At 39.4% G+C, this 24788-nt stretch overlaps 1 protein-coding gene across 6 annotated transcripts in view; it reads left to right on the top strand.

Annotated features, from left to right (window-relative positions):
* Positions 1 to 589: 589 nt before the first annotated feature.
* The window catches only part of exoc6 (exocyst complex component 6), a 53073-nt gene continuing 28874 nt past the window's right edge, over positions 590 to 24788 (top strand). For 4 of the 6 annotated variants that reach the window (XM_039616746.1, XM_039616743.1, XM_039616745.1 and 1 more), the window contains exons 1-5: positions 590 to 792; positions 18255 to 18426; positions 22844 to 22891; positions 23039 to 23129; positions 24190 to 24235. In XM_039616746.1, the coding sequence (XP_039472680.1) occupies positions 650 to 792; positions 18255 to 18426; positions 22844 to 22891; positions 23039 to 23129; positions 24190 to 24235 (500 nt within the window). In that variant the 5' untranslated portion in view covers positions 590 to 649. Of the gene's footprint in view, positions 793 to 1494; positions 1610 to 18254; positions 18427 to 22843; positions 22892 to 23038; positions 23130 to 24189; positions 24236 to 24788 lie in introns of those variants that run through there. The other 2 variants (XM_031739441.2, XM_039616744.1) reach the window with 1 other exon arrangement.

The following is a 24788-nucleotide window of genomic DNA, read 5'->3' as shown; positions in this document are numbered from 1 at the left end:
CAACAACAGACTGAACAAACTGACAGAAAAGGGAGCTCTGTGGTTTACAGGTCACTGAACAAGTGGTTATCCCTCATGGATATTATTACTAATTATATTATTAATACAATAGTTATTATTAAATAATAATACATTCCAGTGATCACGGTTCTGTGTTAGGTTTAGGCAAAATGACTTTGTCACATCAGGCCAGGGAGGTTTGGAGAGATTTTTTTTCCTTAACAACTAAAATCATCATCAAACTGCATTTTGTAGTTTTGTATTTCCTCAAGCTTTATAATATTACATTTTGATCAGTATACAAGTGTGACAACTAACTAAGAAATCAGGCCCTGTGTCTGCAACATCAACTGTAGATTGATGACTGTCTTTTTAATTTTCAGAGGTGAATAAAAGCCACAGTTACTAACACAGAACAGCTGAAATTAGCTTTGTTGGCTTCAAAGTTCAGTGAATCACAAGGTCTCTTTTTCCTGTTGCACCCTTTTTTTCTGCTGACCACAGCAGGTGTCCTGCACGACTCCACACACACACACACACACACACACACACACACACACACACACACACACACACACACACAAAATATCCTCTCTTACACGTACAGATTTTTAGTCTTCATACTTAAGACATACTTCACTAAGAGAGAATGGCTAGTGACAGGATCTATGCTGCTTTACCTGACCCGCCTGGTCAAAGCGAAGGAGAAGGCAAAGAAGAAGAAAAGAAGGCTTTTGGGAATATTTTTGCAGAGTTGGAATCTGTGGACTTACCTCTTGGAACCACCTTAAGGTAAACTCCAAGACACACCCAAGATTCATCTGCTGAACACAACTGAAGGTGGACTGATTTAGCTGAATTACAACATTTAAAACGCTGGTTTATCTCAATACCAAAGAGCAGGAAAAAAAAACGCACTTAGAAGCTAGCGGACACATGCAAACTGCGTTTGATTTGATTAAACTGTGAGTTCAATTACAGAAGCATTTAATGTGAAAAAAGGTTAGTATTATTAACGTCAGTGTGCGTCAGTGTGAATTATTTGTCAGGCTTTAACCAGAATTGTATCTTGATGTAACAAAACAAAACAAACAAACAAATAAAAAACTTGCACACCATAAAGATTTAAATAACCTCCTCTGTATGTTGTTATTTAAAATGTATCTACAGCAGAACTGAGATTAATCAAATAAAAGCCACTAAAGCTCATTTGATAGCAGGCATCTTTATTATTGCAAGTACCGTTTGAATGACAGTACAAATTATTTTCCTGTTTTTTTTACTGCTAACCATGCAAACCACTCGCTATACAGTATTTATGATAAGATCATAAACAGTCAAAACCCGTGTGGTTTTCCATGTGGTTGAGGAACCAGGCACAGGACATGCGGAAACAAAGCCGCAATCGCCGAGGTCAAGACGACCGTAGTGCGCCTCCCACAGGCCGGACCTCACACTGACCTATGCTCCGCTGTAGCTGCAGTGATAGCCGTAATATGCACATAACAATCATGGCGGACAGTGAAACCCTGGAGTGCATAACGGAGCACGAGCGGATTTTACAGGAAATTGAAAGCACCGACACAGCTTGTGTCGGTCCTACTCTTCGGTAAGAATATATAGCTTCTAAAAATGCCCTTAGCGATATAGGTCCTTTGTTTTTCACTGTGTATTACATGATCACACCTTTTGTTTAAGACCTAGCTTAGCCTTACCCAGTAGCAGGCTAGCGCTGGCTATTTTAGCCAACAGTCTAGATAGTGTTGAAATGAGGAATGAGGCTAGCTGTCGTGTTAGCAGCGGTGACTGTGTGGTCATTTTTTAGGTTATGTGTAAGGATGGATGACTAGTGACCTGTCAAAAATGTCAACATCATTTGTGGGTGTGGCTGTGGGACTTCACATCCTTACGTCGTTGTGCAGCTTGAGTTAGCTAACGGCTAACAGGTAACGATTTTGGGTAGTTGTTAGCTAAAATAAAACGAATGCTACGAGCGGATAAGAATACTGACCCTGTGGTGTTGTGTTATTCTGGCGACAGAATTGGTAGTGACAGAGGATGCCGGTGTTCTGGAACACCGGTTTGCTCAGCCTGACGTTCCTTAACACACCGCACTGGTTATTTCAGGCAATTAGATGCCTGAAGTAGCTTCCGAGGCCACAGTGAATGACATTAGTTGAATGCTTCCACCTGTCACACCTGTCCTGTAGACGTGCCTGTAGGCCATGGTTGTTTCTCATACCCTCCAGGTAACAATGCTATCTAGCTTTCTCAGCGTGTGTCTTCATCTCTTATTCTACGGTGACGCTGTCTTTTCTTCATCACTAGGCAGCTTGGTCGGGTGTTGTAAAATGACAGTGACGTGCTGTCAGTGATCATAGGGGTTTGCTTTGCTTACTGTAGAGCTTACTAATAATAAGAATACTAATTGAAAGGGTCAGGCTAAAAACGGAATTTTTCTTATAGCTAATATTAGTAAATATTTCCTGGATAATAACGTGCTCTTCTTTTCCAAATGCAGCTCTAGTGCAGTGCACAGGCCTTTCCTGGGTGTGGACTATTATATGGCTCAGGGGACAGAGTTATAAACACTGGGTGTTGTGTGGTGGACTGACTTATCTTTTCATGATGGTAACAGCGAGTCAGTTACTCCAGTATTAACATTACCACTTGGCACTCATGTTCAGTCTTATAAATCACCATTAGACCTGTGCCAGCCTGAAAGCATTGTCCTTGTAGCTTCATTCTTTACAACAGTAATTAAGGATAAACCAGAGGACTTAGGCAAAGACATGTCCTCACTATGTCTTTTTTTGTAGACTGCAATCTGACCTTGCTGAGGAATGCAGGTTATGTTGGCATATTTGTTTCAATGAAAGATTTGTACCTGTTTCCTTCAGCATCCTTACAAGGTCTTCTTCTTTTGTTCTAGCATAGATTCACTTGTTTTGGAGTGCATTTGCTCCTAGGAGGCAGGGCACGTCTCCTTTCAGAGCACTATGGGTCTAGTGTTGGGCGTCATGTCCATAATTTAATTATTCTGTTATCCTGCTTGAGATTGCCAATAACCAAGACCATTTTTGTGAAGCAGGGGGGCAAACACGCTAACCATTAAGGCAGCACTGGTCACCCTCCATAATAGGGCTGTTCGATATAACGATATATATCGGATGACGATATAAAAACGTCTATCGTTTCATTTTACGCTATCGTTTGTTTCATGGTGTCGCAAAATAAACTGTTTACGGCAATATTTTTTCATTATTTTGATGGTCACTGTAGTAGCTATATTAATTTCCTAAAGTTCTCTCTTTCTCTTATATTTAATATAACCACATTACAGACGGACAAGCGCTTGTTTTTATGCGTTGTCATTAGCAACAACGACGGTAAAACCACCTCGTGTCCGCTTGTTTATTTTCCACATAAACCTTTCACAATAAAGCTCAAGATCCTGTTGAGACTTTTCAAAATAAACTGAATCACGTGAAAGATGCAGAGTATTTACGGATGAGAAGCAAAAAAGAGCCGTCAGGTGCTAAAAAATAAACCTTAGACTCAAACGTTAGAACAGGGTTTTCCCCGCAGCACGCTGTGTAATAAATACTCACAAAGAAAAAGGCGGCCGTTACAACCTATGTCTAAAAATGTATCGTTTCATGCATCAGTTAAAACACTCGACTCCAGGTACGCGACGCCCAGCTGGAAACACTCCACGCAAGTTGAGCTGCCTGACATTCACAGAATTTACAGAAAATGTTACATTTTTGTGATTTATATCGTTATCGGACGATAGATGTCTTAATATCGGGATATGAGATTTTGGTCATATCGCACAGCCCTACTCCATAATACATACTGTGCAAGTGAAATACAAAGAATACAAAATAGACACTGGGGAAGTAATGTCCCACTTTCAGAAACACAGGAGAGAAGATGAACTGTACAAATCTGCCAGTGTAAACAAGCAACAATGAAAAAATTTGCTGAATTCAACCAAAAACACAGATAAATCTTAATAATTTTACTAACATGTTTAGTCTAGTTTGTGTAAAATGGCTTGACTCCTGCATTCTTAGTAATGTCCTCATTAACACAGCGTTCTTTAATCCACCAAAACAATAGATGTAATAGAAAGTTGAGTGGGGATAGCGACAGACTGCCGACCTGTCCAGGGTGTACCCTACCTCTTGCCCTAAGACAACTGGGAAAGGCTCCAGCGCCCCCCCGGGACCCTGAAAAGGAGAAGCGGAAGGGAATGGATGGATGAAAAAGTTGAGGGAATAAACTGTCATCTCTGCAAATCATACTTTCATTAAACCCAAAACTAAAATCAAGCCAACGGCCAAAAATGCCTGCCGTCTATTTTTCCCCTTATGAGTTCAGTATTGATCAGTGTAGCTGCTCCCTCACATACATGTTGACTTTAAAAGCATGAACTTATGTGTGAATGCACCAAAAACAAATGTTAGATCCAGAAATGCCTGTGGTTGGATCAGTGGTTGCTTTCCTCTCGAGTAATCTTGCAGGTTCTGTTGATCAGTAATATTATATAATGCAGGATTTCTTTTGGTGTTCTCATAGATAACACAGTAAACATACTAGAAGAAACAAGGACCCTTTTCATACATATGGTGGTCCATAATCTTTTGGCTGATTTCTTTGTCACTGAACAAAATCTCTTATCCTGTTAAAAGTCAGTTCTTATCCCGATAACGATATACACAGTGACATCTGGTGAGAATTTCATGTAAACAGCATTTCAAAATATATTTACTTAGAAAATTGGTGACGTGTTCAACACTTATTTACCGACTGTATATCATCATATAGTGCATTTTTGTAAATTCAGTGAATAGTCTATATAATTACAACATGGAAAGTACTGTTTCTTTTTTACATTTCAGTTAAATTATCAAAAACACTTGGTGACTAGTAATGTAAATATAAAACATGAGTGTATCAAATCTAAAACACTTTTCAATAACAAATGACCAAAGGCCCAACATAAAATACCAAATGCCAATGAAATAGAAATTACAGCAATATAAGGCTCACAGCATATATTTAATATAAAAATATCAAAACACTTACAACTACATAAGGCTAATAAACACTTAAGAGAAAATAAATATGGGAGTTATCATTTACTTATTTATATGGCACATTTAATTATAACAGCAACAAGACCAAAGTGCAGTACAAAAATACAAAATAACTTGTTTATTTTCCACATAAACCTTTCATAATAATGCTGACGATCCTGTTGAGATTTTTCAAAATAAACTGAATCATGTGAAATAGTATACAGTGTGTTTACGGATGAGAAGCTAAAAAGAGCCTCCAGGTGCTAAAAAATAACCGTTAGAACAGGCTTTTCCCCGCAGCATGCCATGTAATAAATACTCACAAAGAAAATTGCGGCCGTTTTAACTTACGTAACACTCGACTCCAGGTACACGACGCCCAGCTGAAAACACTTCATGCAAGTCGAGTTGCCCGAGATTCACAGAATTTACAGAAAATGTAAAATTTTTGTGATATATATCGTTGTCGGGACGATAAATGTCTTATATCTGGATATAAGATTTTGGTCATATCGCACAGCCCTACCAAATAACTACTAATATTAGTACCAAACACCAGTTATGTTGCATCATATGTAGTGGCACATACCAGATGACAGTCACACAGTTCTTATGATTCAAACCTCTGGCTATCATGTCTCCTCTGTGGTGGTCACAAAAATAGCCCGTCTGCAAACATTGACGACAGAGTGTCCAGTCTTGGTTTAATGAGTTGGGGCTGCTGTAGCTGAGGTGCTCGAGCAGGTCATCTGCTAATCTGAACGTTAGCGGTTCCATCCAGTCTATGTCAAATATCCTCGAGCAGATAATATAAGATAATTACCCCAAGTTGCTCTCCGATGCATCCACTGGTGTGTGAATCTCAGATAGGCAAGTTGCATAAAGCACTTTGGGTGCTCAGATAAAGTAGAAAAGTGCTATAAAAGAACCAGTCCATCAATAGATGTGCTGTTCAGCTTGTTGTTGCACTCATAATATAAATGCAGCTGAGTCCTATGTATCTGGAATCAATGATTTTTGCATAGGTCTTAAAAGGCCAGTTTTGTAAAGTTTGTGGGGATCGGTTTGCTGCATAATTTGCACAGTTAAATTTTCTGCTCCGTATCAGATTTTTCATAACAATGTCAATGCTACAGAGGAAGCCCCTTGTTTAGGAATGGACACCCCATTTTCTTTTGGCTGGTTCTTTTGTACTGCTGATGTTCTTCTGCAAACTGTCATCCAAAGTGATGAAAAAGTATTGCAGTAACTGTGTATTTTGTGACAGCAGAGTCTGTGCAATGTCTGTCATACTGCGCAGACCTACAGCCAAAAGCTGCAGAAGCCTATCAACGGTTCCATCCAGTGTTAACCTGTAGAGCAGGCTTAAGTGCTTTAGTTGAAGGATTGTTCTAATGCAAGCCCCCCAAACACAGGGACACACACACAAATACAAAATTGTGTAGAGGGGAATCTATGAGTAGCACAGAGGTGTATTACAACATGTAGTTAGTTTTCATTTTTATTCATTATTAGGTTAGTGTATGAAATTGGTTTGCTCATATTGGTTTACATGTATTTTTAAGTTTAATTTGTGTTAGCTTCAGTATTAGTTTTGTTTTTGTAATATTATGAGCTGTTTTTGTCAAAGGCCAAATTTAGATGAGTGCACGAGTCCTTCTCCTGGTAGTAGTCTCATCAGATTCATGCATCAGTGGCTCTCTTTCACTGTAAGTGTTGATAAGTGTGATAAATGTTTGGCACATTTCCAGACCAGAAACTATTTAGCAAGAATTTCAGTATAACTGACAGTCCTCTTATTGCAACACCGTAGGGTGTGTTCCATTGACTCCAACACTCATAAACTGGCAGCGTAGTTGTTTTGTCTGATGTTTCTGCCCCTTGTTTTACCGTCTTGTGCCAGATACGAACTTTGACTTCCCCCTTTGTAGTTGAGCTGGCAGACGATTTAAATTTGATTAGGTGAAGCAGCTGATTTGTTTAACAAAGTAACTCCAACTGCAGGTCAGTCTGTAGCTCCACAGAAGTCATGTCTGAGGGGACTTTAGTATATTAAGTCAAGAGTGAACCAGACATTCAAATTCAGAGAAAATGTAAGCAAACTTTGCCTCAGATTTAAAAAAAAAAAAAAATTTGTTATGTGTCCAAACTCCAGACAAATCATAGATGGTCGTGTGTATATGTGTGTATTAGGGATGTTCCTGGTGACTAATTTCTAAGAGGAAAAGATTTTTTTGGACCAACTGACTAGTCTTAAACTAAGAAACACTCAGATGTGAATTCAAACACTAGAACTGTTTCATTAAAAATGTCAAAGACTCTCCAAACAACAGTATTTAAAACCACTGATCACATTCTTCAGTAGTTAATCATGCCGGCACCTCAAATCGAGCATCATGAACATTGCACATTTTACTCCAAACAGACAACAAAGAAGAAGAAAACCACAAATTAACAGGAGTAAAACAAATAAATTGTGACTAAAAGGTGTGGTGCATTGTTCCCTGCATTAGGAATGATGCACGTTGTTCTGCAATTTATGACAGTTACTTCAATAAAAGTCAAATTTTATCTCTTAAATCCAGCTTCATAAAACTGTCCGTTTTCCATGATGTCAGTTAGCTTTGATATGTGTTTCACGTCCTCGTTAAGTAGTTTGTCTGGTGTTTATTGTAATACCGAGTTACACATTACTATAACCACCAGTTGACCCCAGCCAAGCAATTAAAGGTTGCTTTTCACTAAGGTTGTTATAGTTAATGAAAACTAAACTAAAAATATAGTTGAAAAAAAATTGTTAACTATAATGAAAGTTAAACATTTTGAAAAAAAATATAACTGACTGAGAAAAATTATAAACTCGAATAAACTAAAATAAATAAAATACAAATATTGAGATATTGTGCTTAGTTTTATTGTTGTTTAGTTTGCTAAAACAAAAAGTGCAACTTTACTGATGACTTTGGGTGTCTACAAATTTTTTTTAATTTTAATATCTTTAAAATTTTTGCCTCTGACATAAGCCCTTCACACATTAATAATTAAAAAGACTCAAACTAACACTGAAACTATGAAAATGTTTAGTTTTAAAAACAATAAAACTAAACTGAAAAAAGAAAAATCACTCTTGAACTTTTCTCAGGTGAGTCAGGCTTGTGACACTACAGGCTCCATTTCTACAAATACCTGTTTGTTGTAGTAGACGTGTTGATGTTTCCTGTCATGTGTTCTTTGTGCTGATTTTTAGCCATATTTATTAAAAAATGTCTAATACTTAGATTCTTTTGTTATGATCAGAGCTAAAGGAAATAAAATTCCTTTTATTTTGATCTACAGTGTTAAATTATATCTTTAGTTGTTTCTTAGACTTGAACAAGCGTGCTGTTCGAGGGATGGAAAAAATACTGTCACACTGAGACGCGTCTGTAGTCCTCAGAGGGACAGATTGACATTTTCATAGTCCGTAAAGGATTTTCTCAGTTCGTTACATTTCGACAGCCAAATGTTGTGATTGGCACGCCACATGAACTGTTATTATAACCTAACATTATAACACACATAATAATGGGAAGACGGTTTAAATTTGAATATTTTGATATGGGTTCGTTTTCATTGTGCCCACCTTTTCACCTGAAATTCGGACTCATTTAAATTCTTTATCAGTTCTGTTATTGTCAAGAAGCCGCCTGTATTTGACAAAATCATGTGTGGGTGTTTATATAACCAGTTATGCCAAGAGTCCTGCCAAAACCAAAGTTTGCTCATGAAAAACAAAAAACAAGCACAAAAACAAACATAGCAAATATAAGGTTGTTTGCATATGCAAAGTGAAAGTTTAAAAAATAACAACAACAAAAAAAAGTGTGTGTGTGTGTGTGTGTGTGTGTGTGTGTGTGTGTGTAGGGCTGCAATGATTCATCAAGTAATTCTGTAATTAAAAATAGACTTTTTGCAACTTTTAAAGTCCAACATTTTCTTAACAGTTTGAAATGCAGTCGCTCAGGCAGTTTTGGAGATTCCAGTAAAAGTGCCCCAAATTTAAGTGTTTATTACTTTTAAACTAGTCTGTTAGTCTAAATAGTTTCCCCCCCATTTAGTCAATTAAGAAATGAGTTGCCAGGAATACATACAACATTGAGCCCACAAAGCCCATGGAACTGGAGTCACACTGCGAAGAGCAAAGAGGTGGTGCTGTTAGTGAGAAGGTGCGCTCAGGTTGAGTGAAAGAAAACATTTTTTTTTCCTAGTGTCCAAAGCAGCAGCACTGTCCCAGTAACCATCATTAAAGCCTTTACTGGGAAAAAGCTAGCAGGAGTCATTCATCAAAGCACCTGATCAAAGAAGTCTGATGTGAAGAAAAGCAACCTTTGTAGCTGCTCTATCTATCGTTTTGCACAGTGAGAAATCACAAGCCAATAAAAATGCACATAGGCTACCAAACTCTGAGCCACTGGACTGTGTGACACAAACTGACTCATTCACTGCACACTTAAACACGCAGAAAGACGTGTACAAAAACTCAGAGTAAAGATTTATTTTTTATGCCTCAGATTGCATATTTATTGTATTTTATTTGACTTTGACTCTACTTGAGAGTATTTATATATTTCTGCAATTAAGAAAAAGTTTTCTTTAAGAGTAACATTAAATTTGCCACGTAAATAGAAAAGGTTTGGTGTTTTTTGTTTTTTTTTTTTGACAAATGAAACCTGAAACTAAAAATGAAACTAAAAACATTGCAGTTTCTAAAATGGAAACCAATGAGCAGTTCATTTTGAAAGAGTCATTCTCTTTTTAATATCTATTATTAGAGCTGGGCGATAGAACGATAACGATATGTATTGCGAAATAACTTTTTCTCGATAGAAAAATTAAACTATTGCGATAGGCCTCATCTCTTTTGTCCTCTTAAAAAAAAAAAAAAAGAACAGCCAATCCAAATTAAGTAGCGCAGAGCTGAACCAATCACAGCCGCAGCGTCACGTCACGTGACTTGTTACGTACAGCACAAGTGCCAAGGCGCACATGTGTATTTGTTTGGGAAGCAGCCAGCCGGGCTGCCCAGGTAATGGAGGAAATGAGTTTGCCGAGTCGACTAGAGAAAAATCAACCGAGAGCGTGAGCGAAGGTTACCGAAGAAAAAACCCAATGATGGTTCCAATGCCGGAGAGCTTGTCGAACAGAAGGGCCACAGAAGTTCCGTAGTGTGAAGGTATTTCGGCTATTTCAAGTCTGACAAAAAACAGAGTAGCGCGCACTGTAAATTGTGCCGAAAGCAAGTCTGGAAATACAATAAAGTGGTGCCTGCTCAATCTCTAACTGAAAGCGCTAATTCATCATTCGGCTTTTGTCAGACTAAAGTAACTGTTAAAACTGTTTGAAAAGCTAAGCTATACAACAAGGAGAGATTGAGAATTTCCTTTTAGTTCTCAGTTTATTTGATATTGACAAAAGTTAGTCAATTTTGTCTGTTCTTCTGTAAAACGACCTAAGATTTATTTTTAGAATTAATATTTTGTTTCTAAGTGGAATTGACAATTTAGTCTGTTTGTTTGTTCTATTTTGAAACTTAAACGCTTTAGCGGCTGCCTTTTGTGTAGTTTGCAATATTTGCCTTTATTTATCTGAAACTGAAGTCTCATGTTCCTTAAGTACATCTACCCTGTTGAACTTATTATGGGAAATAAATATTTAAATCAAAACAAGCTGCTGATTATTTCACATTTTACTTGTGAGCAACGGCACATTTAAATCTTACAAATATAGTTATTTGGCTTATATCGTGATATATATCGTTATCGCCTGAAATGAAAAAAACATATCGTGATATGAAAAAATCTTATATCGCCCAGCTCTATCTATTATTTCTCATTAATAAGACTAAAATTTTTCTTATCCAATTACTTGATTAATTGATGAAATAATCTGTAGTTTAATCGTTTAATTTAATTATCAATAGCTGCAGCCCTAAAAATATTAATAACAGTAATGATATCAAACCAAAATATTTTGCATATATTTTATTGAAGACTGTATGCACCTAAGTTCCTTCTAAATATTTCTCAGTTTCAATTAAACAGTAAAAATAAAATAATAAAAACAAGTCATATTGCATGACTAAACTAATAGATCTGTTTAGAGAGTCTATTTAAAGATATATATCTTAATTTTGACATTCACTGTATAAATTTGACTTTTTTTAAATTAAATAACAGACACTTTATCAACAGTGCATATTCTCAATAGGTTTATTTTAGTACATAAGAGAATGATTCTCTGACCGAGGAAGTTTTCAGTTAAAAGGGATTTTTCTGTGGGAGGGTGTATGTAAAGCAGCCCTGCGACTTTGCACCTGTGTTTCAGTTGATTTCCATGCCTGTTTATCAGCACTAACCTGCTGCTTTCCACATACAATAATTTAGATAGATGCTGATAATCTCTCACATTGCTTAACTGCTCAAGTCTGCACAAGAAAAGCACCCACACATAAATCTTTTATAGTTAAAGAAAGGAGCAGTTTGAAAATGAGTGCATTGCTTGTCTTTGTCCTCCCTTCACCTTAAATTGTTGGGGAAAGCCTGGGCATTAAATTTTTTTTTGAAATATAAGAACAAATATCTGTTTTTATAATAATGAACCAGTATTTTGAACTCTGGGGGTGACATAAAATGCAGAATTAATTTCTTAGACAAAGAAGAACAGAACTTATCCACCACACTGGAAAATGGTTACTGGCCCAATACAAAAACAGCGCATGAGTTTGTCCAGGAAAAAGTCTGATTTAAAAACCAAAAAACAAACTGGATTTGTTTATCTCATAGTACTAATGAAGAACAACGTAGCGCTAACATCAGATGACTTGCCACTTTTATAAGTGATGACTGGGAGCTTATTAACGTCTGCCTCACAACCAGGGGCAAGACACTGCTGTCTGGATTGAGCTGGCTGTAGAAAAGTTTGAGATTCCTCCAAGCAAAATTGTGATGGTTGTCCATCAGGGCTGCCACAAACGATTATTTTGATAGTCGACTAGTCACCGATTATTTTTGCGATTAGTCGACTAATCAGATCATGCGTCCATCGGATGTAAAACGTACAGCTTATTGCACCAGCATGCGTCTGCTCTTATATAACTATCATTAGCTTACAGCTGGAAGTGTTTCAGGTATGTGCTAACTAAAAATAAAGACAAGATGATAGTTTATTAAACTTTTAATGAAATTTGGAGATTGTCTCGGTGGAGTTCATCAATCTAAAATATAACAGGACGGTCACCTATCGAGCTGGTGGGTAACATATTTTGCAAATATGTGATGCCTTGATAAACCGAGCAGATATTTGAAGTTTACACAGCTACATTCTCGCCTGAAAATATATTAAAAGTTTATTTTGTGACCCAGAAAGAGTAATATTAAAACTAAGTAGCTGCCGCCATTGTTGGAAACTGGAATTGGCTGAGCCGCGCTATGAATTCTGGGATATGGTGGGCCATCTTCTTCCTGTTAAAAGGGAGTTTTTCCTTCCCACTTTTGCCATAGTGCTTGCTCATAGGGGGTCATATGATTGTTGGGTTTTTCTCTGTATGTATTATTGTAATGTCTACCTTACAGTATAAAGCACCTTGAGGCGACTGTTGTTGTGATTTGGCGCTGTATAAATAAAATTGAATTGAATCTTCTGTTTCAGTCTGTTATTATACACTTAAATCCTACTGCTTATTCCTGTGTTGTTCAGGATTTTACAAAGCTTCAGACGACGGGTCGACTATTAAATTAGTTGTAGACGATTTTGATAGTCGATGTAATCGTGGCAGCCGTAAACTGTAACATGTCAGAGTTAGCCATCAGGCTGATTTTTCTCCATTGTTCCATGGCAGGTGATGATATGCTGTGGGAAGCAGCGTATGTCAAAGGCTCAAAGTTCCCACTCTTGTTTCACTGGCAAAATAATTCTTGTGTATTCCGCCACATAAATAAAAAAAATAAAAAGAAGTAAACTGTTACTTGCATGAGTCTCATTATAGTGAAACGGCTGGATGCAAACCCTACACGATCCCTTGGATTAAATTACACTGGAAGTTGTTGTTGATTAAAATTTATAAATGGTTTTTGAAGAAACTATAGCTCTTAATATAACAAAAAGCCATCAGACTGTTGTTAAGCTGGTTGTGTGGAAAGCAGATAAACAGCTCAGGTCTTCATAAGAAAAGCACCTAAATGTGAATCTGTGACAGTTGCTGCAATTATCAAATATAAATCTTTGGATGAAATGGATCAAGTTTCATTTAAAATGATGGATGTCTGTGTCGAGATCAGTATCTGACTGGAGGTTGCTTTTGCTGAAGATAATTTTCTTTGTTGCGTTGCTTTTTTTGGCACAGCTGCAGCTTTGCTTATTGGCCGATGTTGCAACGCCATAAATTTCAACCTTAATTTAAATACATGTTTAGCCCAGCAGAGACACGTCACGGATGAAAGGCTAAATGCTGTTTTTTGTCAATCAAGGATATTTAGCTGATGGGAAGATTGCAGTTTTTGACAGATGTTTAAATACTGTTACAGTTGCTTCCCAAGGCAACCTAGACCTGGGTGAGGTGGCTTTAAAATAATATTGTATTATATGAAGGTGTTTTTGTGCAAGCAGTACTTTGAGAATTAGGGTTTAAGGATCATTATTTGGCGGAGGGCTTTCACTTCGGTGGCCTCAGAATCTCATCTCTGCTTTTTGCGAATGATGTGGTTCTGTTGGCTTCATCGGGTGAAGGCCTCCAGCTCGCACTGGAACGGTTCGCAGCCGAGTGTGAAGCAGCGGGAATGAGGATCAGCACCTCCAAATCTGAGGCCATGGTTCTCAGCTGGAAAAGGGTGGAGTGCCCACTCCGGGTCGGGGATGAGTTCCTGCCCCAAGTGGAGGAGTTCAAGTATCTCGGGGTCTTGTTCGCGAGTGATGGGAGAAGGGAGCCGGAGATCGACAGACGGATTGGTGCTGCAGCTGCAGTGATGCGGATGCTGCACCGGTCCGTTGTGGTGAAGAGGGAGCTAAGTGTAAAAGCGAAGCTTTCAATTTACCGGTCGATCTACGTCCCTACCCTCACCTATGGCCACGAGCTGTGGGTAGTGACCGAAAGAACGAGATCGCGGATACAAGCGGCAGAAATGAGCTTCCTCCAAAGGGTGGCTGGCCTCTCCCTTAGAGATGGGGTGAGAAGTTCAGCCATCCGGGAGGGGCTCAGAGTAGAGCCGCTGCTCCTCCACATGGAAAGGAGCCAGTTGAGGTGGTTCGGGCATCTGACAAGGATGCCTCCTGGGCGCCTCCTGGGTCAGGTGTTCCGGGCATGTCCCACCGGGAGGAGGCCCCGGGGCAGACCCAGGACACGCTGGAGAGATTACATCTCTTGGCTGGCCTGGGAACGCCTTGGTGTTCCCCCGGATAAGCTGGAGGAGGTGGCTGGGGAGAGGGAGGTCTAGGCTTCCCTGCTTAGGCTACTGCCCCCGCGACCCGGCCTCGGATAAAGCGGATGAAGATGGATGGGATCATTATTTAATTTTTACCACAACATGTACTAATATAATTTCCTGTGAGATAGACTTGTTGGACTGGACTGGTCCTTTTATACCTGAGCCCTCAGAATGCTTTATACACCTTCACTTAAGAAATCACTTAAGAAATGTCAAAAATCATATTTTGATCTTTTTGATCGAGCTTAAACATGCAACAAGAAGAAATGGGAGTAAGACAAAACATTTTTTGAACATGCAGTTTATTGAAAACAACACTTAAACCAGAGGTTCCCAAAGTGTGGGGCCCGCCCCCTAGGGGGGACGCAGAGCCATTGCAGGGGGGGCGTGGTATGAAAAGAAAAAAAAAAAAGAGCGCGTGGACACTGTGGACAGGTTTTTGACGGGGCTCCCACACAAACGCAAAGCAGGAGATGAAGCATCGCCAAATGTGTTTCCAAACCAACTTCCTTCCAAGCCAAAGACAGGAAAATATGGTGAAGCATATCTTCCCTTTGGCTTCACCTGCACAAGTGCCAAGGTAGGTCTCCCCTGCAAAATTAGTTTTCCTGCGTCGGGAGCAGCGCTGGGCTCTCCAAATCACGGACAAACCGGATCCCACATTCTTGATTTTTAGTTCACAAACACTTCTTGTAATAACTAACTACTCCTGACATTTTGGACATGTTAGCTCTTTGTGCAGTAAAGTTACAGGGATACAAATAATATCAGGCTGATCCTGGCGTAATTTGTTCCCCCGGTTCAAATCACGGACAAACAGTATCCCACAGCTGTTTATGTGTTTAAACCCATTTTGCACAGAGAGACATTTTTTGAAAAATGTATTGATAACAATGTTGAACATTATTACACAGGAAAAAAAAAACTATATGTAAAATAATCACACCATGACGCCTCTGCCTTTCTAAATGCAGGGACAGTAACTGCGTGTGTATATGTAAGCGTGTAAAAACTGCAGATAGATTAACAGTATTTTGTCTCTATCTGCCATTCTGCAATCCATCTCATGTAAACAATAACGTGGCGCACAGCGTGACGTGAAAAGAGGCACATACCTTTGACGTTGCGTGACGAACTCTGTATTCCTCGTCCACACGTAAACTTAAAAAAGGAGTTTTAGATAATCTCCGTTTTCGGTGAATCGCAACGCCGTTTACGTGTTGACGAAAAGCCCAAACGCATAGAAACAGCTGAGTTTTCAAAAATACCCGTGTAAGTGTGGACGTAGCGTAAAAGAGTTAGTAGTATATTTTATTACTACCTGTAATTTATTGCCGTTTACTTGTATTTGCTTAATTGTTTACTAAATGTTTGAGGTGTGAAGTAAACCGCAATGGAGCAAAATATGGGTGTGTGTGTTTGGAGGATGTGTTTGGGGGGGGGATTTACCTGAGAAATTCAATTAAAAAGAGGTTCAAAATATTCCTTGTCTTTATTGGAAATATGGAAAAATCTAAAAGCTAAGAGCTGTATGTGTCAAAGATAATAAACCCTACAACTGTGAGAAAATGTTTGTGGCAGAATGAGCTGGAGTAACTTCCTGTCACATTATTTAAGGGGACAGGCTTCCATGAAACACTTCTCACCTTTGCCTCACTGCAGTTTGTTAATCTACACAGATTCTTTCTCAGCACTTCATGGATTGGTATTTGTCTTGGCATGCAGGATAAACTGTGGGAGCCTTTATACACAGGTGTGTGTTTTTCTAAACAATGTCAGTTCATGTTGCTGCAGGTTGACAGTAGTTTTGCAGAACAATTATTATTTGAGGTCTTGGTGATTCGCAATTCATGGAGTAATTCGGATTTCCACTCAGTATGTGTGCATACATTTCTCTGCATTTAATCTCTGGCTCTCTTCCACAGCATGTCTTTATTCTTTATTCTTCCTTCTCTCTCCCCAACCAGTCACAGCAGATGGCCCCGCCCCTCCCTGAGCCTGGTTCTGCCGGAGATTTCTTCCTGTTAAAAGGGAGTTTTTCCTTCCCACTGTCGCCAAAGTGCTTGCTCATAGGGGGTCATATGATTGTTGGGTTTTTCTCTGTATGTATTATTGTAGGGTCTACCTTACAATATAAAGCGCCTTGAGGCGACTGTTGTTGTGAATTGAATGATTCACTGGTAGGTTCAAAACAATACTCATGCTATTCCTCTTCAGTGTCACTAGATGGCGTAGTAATTCCATTAAATGGAAGGTTATGCCAGTATTGTGGGCCACCAGCTCAGGGTTGTCAGGCTGGGATGTAGCTGCTCGGCCATGAAGCTCTCCAACAAATGAAGTTTTGAGGTCTGTAGCGATTGACCTCTCTGCACTATGCACCTCCCTTTGTGATTTGACGTCGCCTACCACTTTGTGGCTGAGTTGCTGTCATTTCTATTTGCTTCCACTTCATTATAATACCTCTAACAGTTGACTGTGAAATATTTAGTGAGGAAATTTCACAGCTGTACTTGTTGCACATGTGGCATCCTGTCACGATGCCACACTGGACTTCACTGAGCTCCGGAGAGTGCCCCACATTTTTCTCACAAATGTTTGTAGAAGCAGTCTGCATGGCTATTATCACTCCTGGTTCAGGAAATATCAGAAACATACAATACTTTGTAGTTGCCTTGTTATGTTCCTGATCTCTTCCTCTTAATTAGTTTTTACAAGTGATGCAGTTGTGCTCATGCTAGATTTTTATACAAAGGCAGAAATAATTCAGTTTAATTGTCAAAACATGTCATGGAAAAGTATCTATGACATGTTTACATTCACCATGTACAATAACAAAAACTGATCAGTGCAAGAAGCAATCAGGAAACATCATTTTTTTAGACTTAAATTCATTAAAGGAAAGGTGACTGCCCGTTAAAGCAAATATGAAATATTCTGTATGTTTTGAAATTGAAAGTTCTACACCTGTTGCAGTATTGTTACTCCAGCTCTTTGTGCTTTCTTTGGATTTGCTACCTTAAGCTCCCACTCTGGTTCTTTTGGTCCCGCTGTGTTTTAGTCTACCGTTTGCTGATTGGCCAGAGCCAGCATTTACAGGGAGGCTCCTAATGTTTCATGAAGGATGAAGGAATCTAATTTGCATCAGCTTTGATACAGTACTAACACTTTGCTTTGGGTGTCTCTTGGTACATCTGGCTGATAAGATTGGAATTTAAATTCCAATAATATAAAAATATATACTTCTAAGGATATAAATAAAAATGGAATAGCAGCAAATCAGTGCACCTAATTATGTAGATATGGTCAAGATGACTATCCCACCAATGTGTAAAAATCCAACATTTTTTGTAATTTCAGCTCACGTTTGAACAAAAATACAGAAGCTGAAAGATGAGCGGCTCTGTTGACCTGGGAAAGCAGTGCAGGTTCTATAATTTTATGAGAGTTTGAACGAGTACAATTTTTGAATTAAAACTGTGAAAATTTTGCATTTATTGGTTAGTGGAGCGAGACTGGGGTTGAACACATGCAGCACAGGGCCACTGATCAGACTCGAACCGCTGTGTTTCAGCCATGTGGTACCTGCTCACCCACTGAGCTAAACTGGCACACACATAAGAAAGGGTTGTTTTTTTTCATTTTTCTGTTCATGTTTTATCCTCTTTCTTCTGCTGTTTGTTAAACTATTACCCATCTACTCCTCTTTCAGGTCTATTTATGATGACCAACCCAATGCCCACAAGCGCTTCATGGAAAAGCTTGATGCCAGGATAAGGAATCATGACCGTGAGATTGAAAAGATGTGCAATTTTCACCACCAAGGGTTTGTGGATGCCATCACAGAGCTCCTCAAAGTCCGTGCAGATGCAGAAAAATTGATGGTAAGAGAGATTACTTTAAAGATAACTAGCGACCCCTAGAGGTGATAGTAAGAGAGTTCGCTTTTATTATACACTGGCTTTTTAATTTAACAGTGGGTGTGTGAACTCCTGCATTGTGAAGAAGTGAAAATTACAGCAGGTTTTTTGGATTATTGGTAATCTGACAGTGCTCAATGATCTGAATCATAAATCTTCCTACTGGATTCAGTGAAGCTGTGATCACACAGGTTGTGCCCAAATCCTCAGCAGTCTGTGACTTCAGATCAAGGCTAACGTTCCCAGTTCTTTCTTGGATTTCATTTAGAAAATCCTGACCAAATGATGATTTGATTTGGAGTTATTTATTGTCACATGCGAAAGTTGAGGCTCTGGTGTGACATTTATGGTTTTCAGGGTTTTTATCGGTTCTATGATTATTTTGATCATTTTTATCGTTAACTCGGTTTCCCTGTGTCTTTTCCCGTGTGTTATGAATACATCTTTTTTTTTTTTTTTTTGGTACCAGTCCTGGTTTTATTTTGTTGTATTTATCCGCAACACCTTAAAGGCCGGTCTGTGGAAACATCAACTGGTCCGTGGCGCAAAAAAGGTTGGGGACCTCTGGTCTAAACAAGTTTTTCAATTTTAAAGTTTCGTTTTTGATAAACAGCCAGGTTCATCCCACTGATAGTCAGACTTGAAGGCACTATCTTGGACTGCAGCTGGGAACAGTAGTCCCTGTATTGCTTTATGTGTAAAAGCTGGGAGCTGCAGGACACTGCAAATAACATGCTGAGCTCACTGAGGCTGCAGTCCGAGGCAGCTAAGTTGAAGTCCGTCTTTGGGACGACTTACTTCTGAACTTTCGTCTCACTCTCAGGTTTACCAGGTTTGTCTGGCCCAGGAGACCCAAGCACTGTTCCATATTGGAAAAGCCATCCTCCCTGTTGGCTGTAACTGTGTCAATGTCTCTATTTTTCACCTGTTTCTTTACTGCCAAATATCACACACTGCATATAAAGGATGGATGTAGATTGCTACATGTAGTGAGGTCACCAATTTTTTGTGGACTCTGCATTTAAGACTCAACATTAGACTTTTGTCCACATTAGTCATGTTATCATGTTAGTTTTGGAGCTAGTGAGCATATTTAGAGATGGTGCTGTGCTCCGTCATCAGCTAAGGTTAGTGAGGTGCATTCCCAAAATGTATGGGTGCAAAGCACAGACACATATCTGCTAATTAATACAAAGTAACAGACTAAAATATCAGAATTTCACTTATCAACACCAAATCAACTTCTTGGGCAGTCTTTATCATACAACAAAACAACAACGCATAAATATTTATATTTGTGTGTCTGTGTGTGTTTTAATTATTTATTCATATATGACTAAATAAAACAACACAAAATTATACAGTGCATTGTTGGGATGCTACTATGGAAGGAATCCCTGCAGATGGAGTTGCATAAAGAGGATGTGGGACCTGTGGATACTTCGAAACCCAAAATCTGGACTAACCGCAAAACAGCTAGTAGCTCAGTGTTTCAACATCCTTAAGAAGCAACTGCTAACACAACTAGAGATTTAGGAAGAACAGCACAAATGCTACGGCAACGGGGAGCCAGGACATCAGGTCAGGGGGGAGATAACATCTCTACACTCTGAGATTCCCTCCTAAGAAGTACAGTAAGTTGTCCATACCTGATGCCTTGGAAACTGCCAAGCAAAGACTCACAGCCTCTCATTGGCAGGGGAACAATATGAGAACAGCCCCACCAAGGCTGGAGTCAGAGCAATACTGGAGGAGCATATGGGAGAAGGATGCAACACACATATGGCTGGTGGAGCTAAGAGCAAACTCCAGTAACCTCCCTGAACAAGCCTCAGTGACCATCACACTGTCAGACGTCTAAGAAAGTCTCAAGTATGAAGCGTTGGACAGCATCATTTCCTGATATGAATCATGTCAGGAAACTGGCTAAAGAAGCTAACTGCTCTCCATGAGTGTCGCACAAATGAACCAGCTGCTAAAAGATTAGACACACCAAGGATGGCTAATTGAAGACTGGACAGTCGTGATCACCCAAGGATCTGCAGAAGGGACCCATCCAACTACCGGTCAGTGACCTTCCTCAGACCCAAAACATGAAAGCTCCTATCAGTCATCATAGCAGCTAAGACGAACAGGCACATGGTTCAAAACATGATCAGGGCCCAGAAGGGAATAACCAGAAACACTGAATGGGGCAAAACACCAGTCATTCAAGACTGACAAACTGAAGAACCTGAGCACTGCCTTGATTGATTTTAAGAAAGCATACAACTCAGTGCATCACACATGGATCCTGGAATGCCTAGAACTTCACCAGCAATTCAGTGGGGGCAACTTCAAGCCAGTTGCACAAACAGCATTAAGTGCAGGATTAATCAGAGAGATGAACCCTCTCAGCCAGGACATCAACAAGAGTACAAAATAGAGCAAATGTTAGCTACCTCCCACCCATCATATGGATGACATCAAGCTATATGCCAGGAGTGAATGAGACATTCATTTGCTCATTCATATCACTAGGATCTACAGCAACGACTTTGAAATGTCATTTGGACTGGAGAAGTGTAGTTGTATGTAACAAAGAGAGGGAAGGTAGTCAGACCTAAGGGGACTACACTACCAGAAGGCAGACATAGATGATGGCTACAAGTAACTTGTGATCTCACAGAAAATGGGAACCTGCAGAGGATCAGGAAAGTCCTGAAGAGTCAGCTGAATGGGATGAAAAAGATCCAGACAGTCAACACCTACTGGCTGTCAGATACCTGGTGGGATAATCAAGTGGCCACAGGAATAGATAGAAGCCACTGACATCAAAACAAGGAAGTTTTCACTCCATGTCCAGCACCCTGTGACTGTGCGCTCAATAAAAAACTAAAATTCTGTAGATGTTCTCCCTTTTTTGGAAGCTTTACTAAAATAACTGTCATCCAAAAGCTGTCTGATCAATTGGGTCATGGCTCTCAGCCATGTGACAAGAGCCAAGAGTTCAAAAATCCCCATCTAGAATTGAAAAGTTTGTCACTGAATCTGTGAGAAAGACCCTGTCACAAGCCATTAAACTTTGTGAAAGGCCCAGTGTACAGTTGATAGGCTCAGTTCTCCACTGCCTGGTTAATGGACATGGACAATGAGCTGATTACAAGGCTGAGCAGCTGTAGAAAGGGAAAAGAGGGCACGAAGAGATGAGCAGAATAGACATGCAACACCAAGTATGGCAGAACCAACACTGAAGTATTCATAACATGCATATTGAATATATCACCAATTTTCTAGGTAAATGTATTTCTAAAGGTGGTATTGGCGTTAGATTCTCACAGGATGTCAGTAACAAACCATCCAATCCACACATGCAAAGAAATCAATCAATAGATGTCCTTAAATTACGTGTAATAATGAGAAATGACACAAGAAGAAAGTATTAAAAACAGTTACTACAATTTGTTTAATACTTTGTTGGTGAGAATGATTCTACACAGTCTTAAAATCCTGAATGCTCCCTTCTATGAACTTTCATCTTCATCATCCTCGTAGATGACAGCAGATATTTATCAAGAATGTCTTGGTACATTTTTCCATTCATCCTTCCTGCAATTATTTGAAATGTCCCGGTGCCGTATGCTGAAAAACAGTCCCACGCCATGATGTTCCCACCTCCAAACCTCACTGTTGGCATGGTGTGTTTGGGGTGAGGCTGTCTGACCTCCATACATGGTGTGTATTAATGCATTCAGAGAGTTTAGTGTTGATCTCGTCAGACCATACTATATTCTGCCCGAATTTCACAGGCTTCTCTAAATATTCTCTTTCAAACATTCACTTCTGTGTCTCACTATGGGGAACGCTCTCTTTCTCATTATTACTCTATGGTTTGATTTCCTTGCATGTGTAGACTGGATGGGTTCTTATCGACATCTGGTGAGAATTTCATGTCAAGGACATCTTTAGAAACGTATTTACTTTGAAAACTTATTTTAGCCACTGTAAGTTCTAAAATGACTTTCAACAATAATATAGTTATAACAATACTTAAAGTATTCATTTACATGAGTATTTCTGAATCCATAGTATTGAAACCAACAATATGCTGTTAGCTTCTGAAGCCCCCAGTCTTTAAAAATATCCTCACATGTTAAAGAATGCTCTGTAATTTAAAAAACCATGTGGTCACAGTAGTTTTATCAGATCTTATTCAAACAGGAGATCTGTATGCTCATCTTGAGGAGGGAACATGTCACCCAGTGTAGCTCCCCAGAGTCTGTGGACAGAGGAGCTCTTTTAAACATGATGGATTATGTAGAATTATAAAATCTTGTGGAAGATCAACGGTAAAATGATTTAAGGTTATGTAAATTATTAAACTTGTGTCTTTTCTCCAAAGGGCCAAGTGACAGACACTAATCGAAGACTACAAGATGCAGGCAGGGAGGTACGTCCATGCTGTTCCCCTGTGAAGAAATCTGCATGTACATTTACCGCAAAGAGAGTTCCCTATAAGACATGACTGTACTTTATCCCAGTGATCAACAGTGGTGCCTCTTTTTCACTGTCTCCAACACTGCGTTCTCTCCCACAGGTGACAGCTCAGACAGAGGAGGTGATTCGCTGTCGGGTCCAGCAGAGGAACATGGCGACCACTGTGGAGAAACTCCAGCTCTGTATACCAGGTACTACTGCTGCCTCTCCTTCAGTGAGAAGGATTTTGATTTTGGAGTTCAGTTTCTAACAGTGTTATCCAGCTGGCTGACCTCAGGAGTCTTTATATATATACTCATAGTTTGAATATGAGCTGTCACAACGCTGTTTCCACTGCTACATGTGATTCCTTATACAAAGGAATGGAGATGTGGCATGATGCAGACTGGATGCAGACTGGATGCAGATTGCATAAGCCTGCTGGTTTAGATTTTGTCTTCAATAACATGCATGCAATGTTAGAATAATATAGGCCAGTGCACATTTCATGAATCTGAATATTGCATATGCAGTTGTTTTTTGTGCAGGATAAAAATATTTATATCCAAATATTAGTGAATGAGGCCCAACGAGAGTTCAGTGTACATCTACCAAATGCAAGTAAAACATTTAGAATCAGTTCTGTGGTGACAGTGGCACACTACAGAGCTGTGCGTTAAACGAAGCATCAAAGCAAGAAATTTTTATAATCATGTAATTATTTAAATTACTCAGTGAATCGTTGCAGCCCTAGTTCAGTTACATTTCAGCCTCTGAAAACTGGATAGAAATGGCTGTAACTCATAAACAGTTAATTCAATGCTTTGTTTTAGTCTCCTTGAAATAAAGCTAAAAGTCTGCACTTCAGTCACATCTGTAGTTTATAATCCACTGTGGTGAGTTTTGTAAAATTCCTCACTGACTCTTCATCAGTGTGTGGATACTGAGTCAGTTTGTTTAGATTTTAATATTGCGTCCTGTGACCGCCTCCAGCCTGCCCAGCGTCATAAGCTGAAGAAGGTGACCTTAGTTTTTGGGTATTAAGTAAAAATTATTTATGCATGCTTTTATCTGGCATGTGTAATATTGGAACTTGTATAGCACCTAAGCTGCTGCAACAGTGACAGATCAGGTGCTGGGCATCAGTGTGGAGGTCTGCAGTGCAGTGGAGCCCACTGGTAACACTGTAAGTGTGATGTGTGATGAGCAAAACTGACTGAAATGTGTGAACCATCAAACTAATCCTGCTTCCTGTCATCGCTCCCTTTGCAGTGCTAGAAATGTACAGCAAGTTAAAGGAGCAGCTGGAATCCAAAAGGTAACCATCATAAAGCATTTCACCACAGTATGACCTTGTTTACAGTTCTAAGTCTTTCTTTGGCAATAAAATCACAGCCCCCATCAGGGCTGAAAGCTGTCGTCCTGGCACTTTCTCCTTCCTCCTGACAGCGTTTACAGTTGATGAGTGTCTTCTGTTCATTTGTGTACAATACAGTTTGAACCGCCAATTAGATCCATTAGATCAATTAGATCATGCGTATCAGCATCATGATGGGAGCTCAGCATGCTGACCTTACACTGAACTCTTGTCGTTTGTGCCCAGAATAAAAAGAAAATACCAAATACCCCGCTACATGCAGTGTATGTAGATGTACAGTGTATGTACATGCAGATATAGGTCATACATTGTTGTTATTTATTATTTACTATCATTATATTGGGATGGGTGCTTCCCTCAGACATTTACTGTTGACCCTGGGCTCAGTGGAGGGGTTAAATAATTTCCCCTAGGGATCAATAAAGTATTCTGATTCTGATTTATATATTTCAGATGGCCTGAAAGCACTGCGGGTCCCCCAGGTGTAGCTGGA

This window comes from Oreochromis aureus, linkage group 8 (genome assembly GCF_013358895.1).
Source record: "Oreochromis aureus strain Israel breed Guangdong linkage group 8, ZZ_aureus, whole genome shotgun sequence".
In the NCBI taxonomy this organism is placed as follows: Eukaryota; Metazoa; Chordata; class Actinopteri; order Cichliformes; family Cichlidae; genus Oreochromis; species Oreochromis aureus.
The sequence above is the reverse complement of the archived record's forward strand: the minus strand, read 5'-3'. Positions and strand labels throughout refer to the sequence as shown.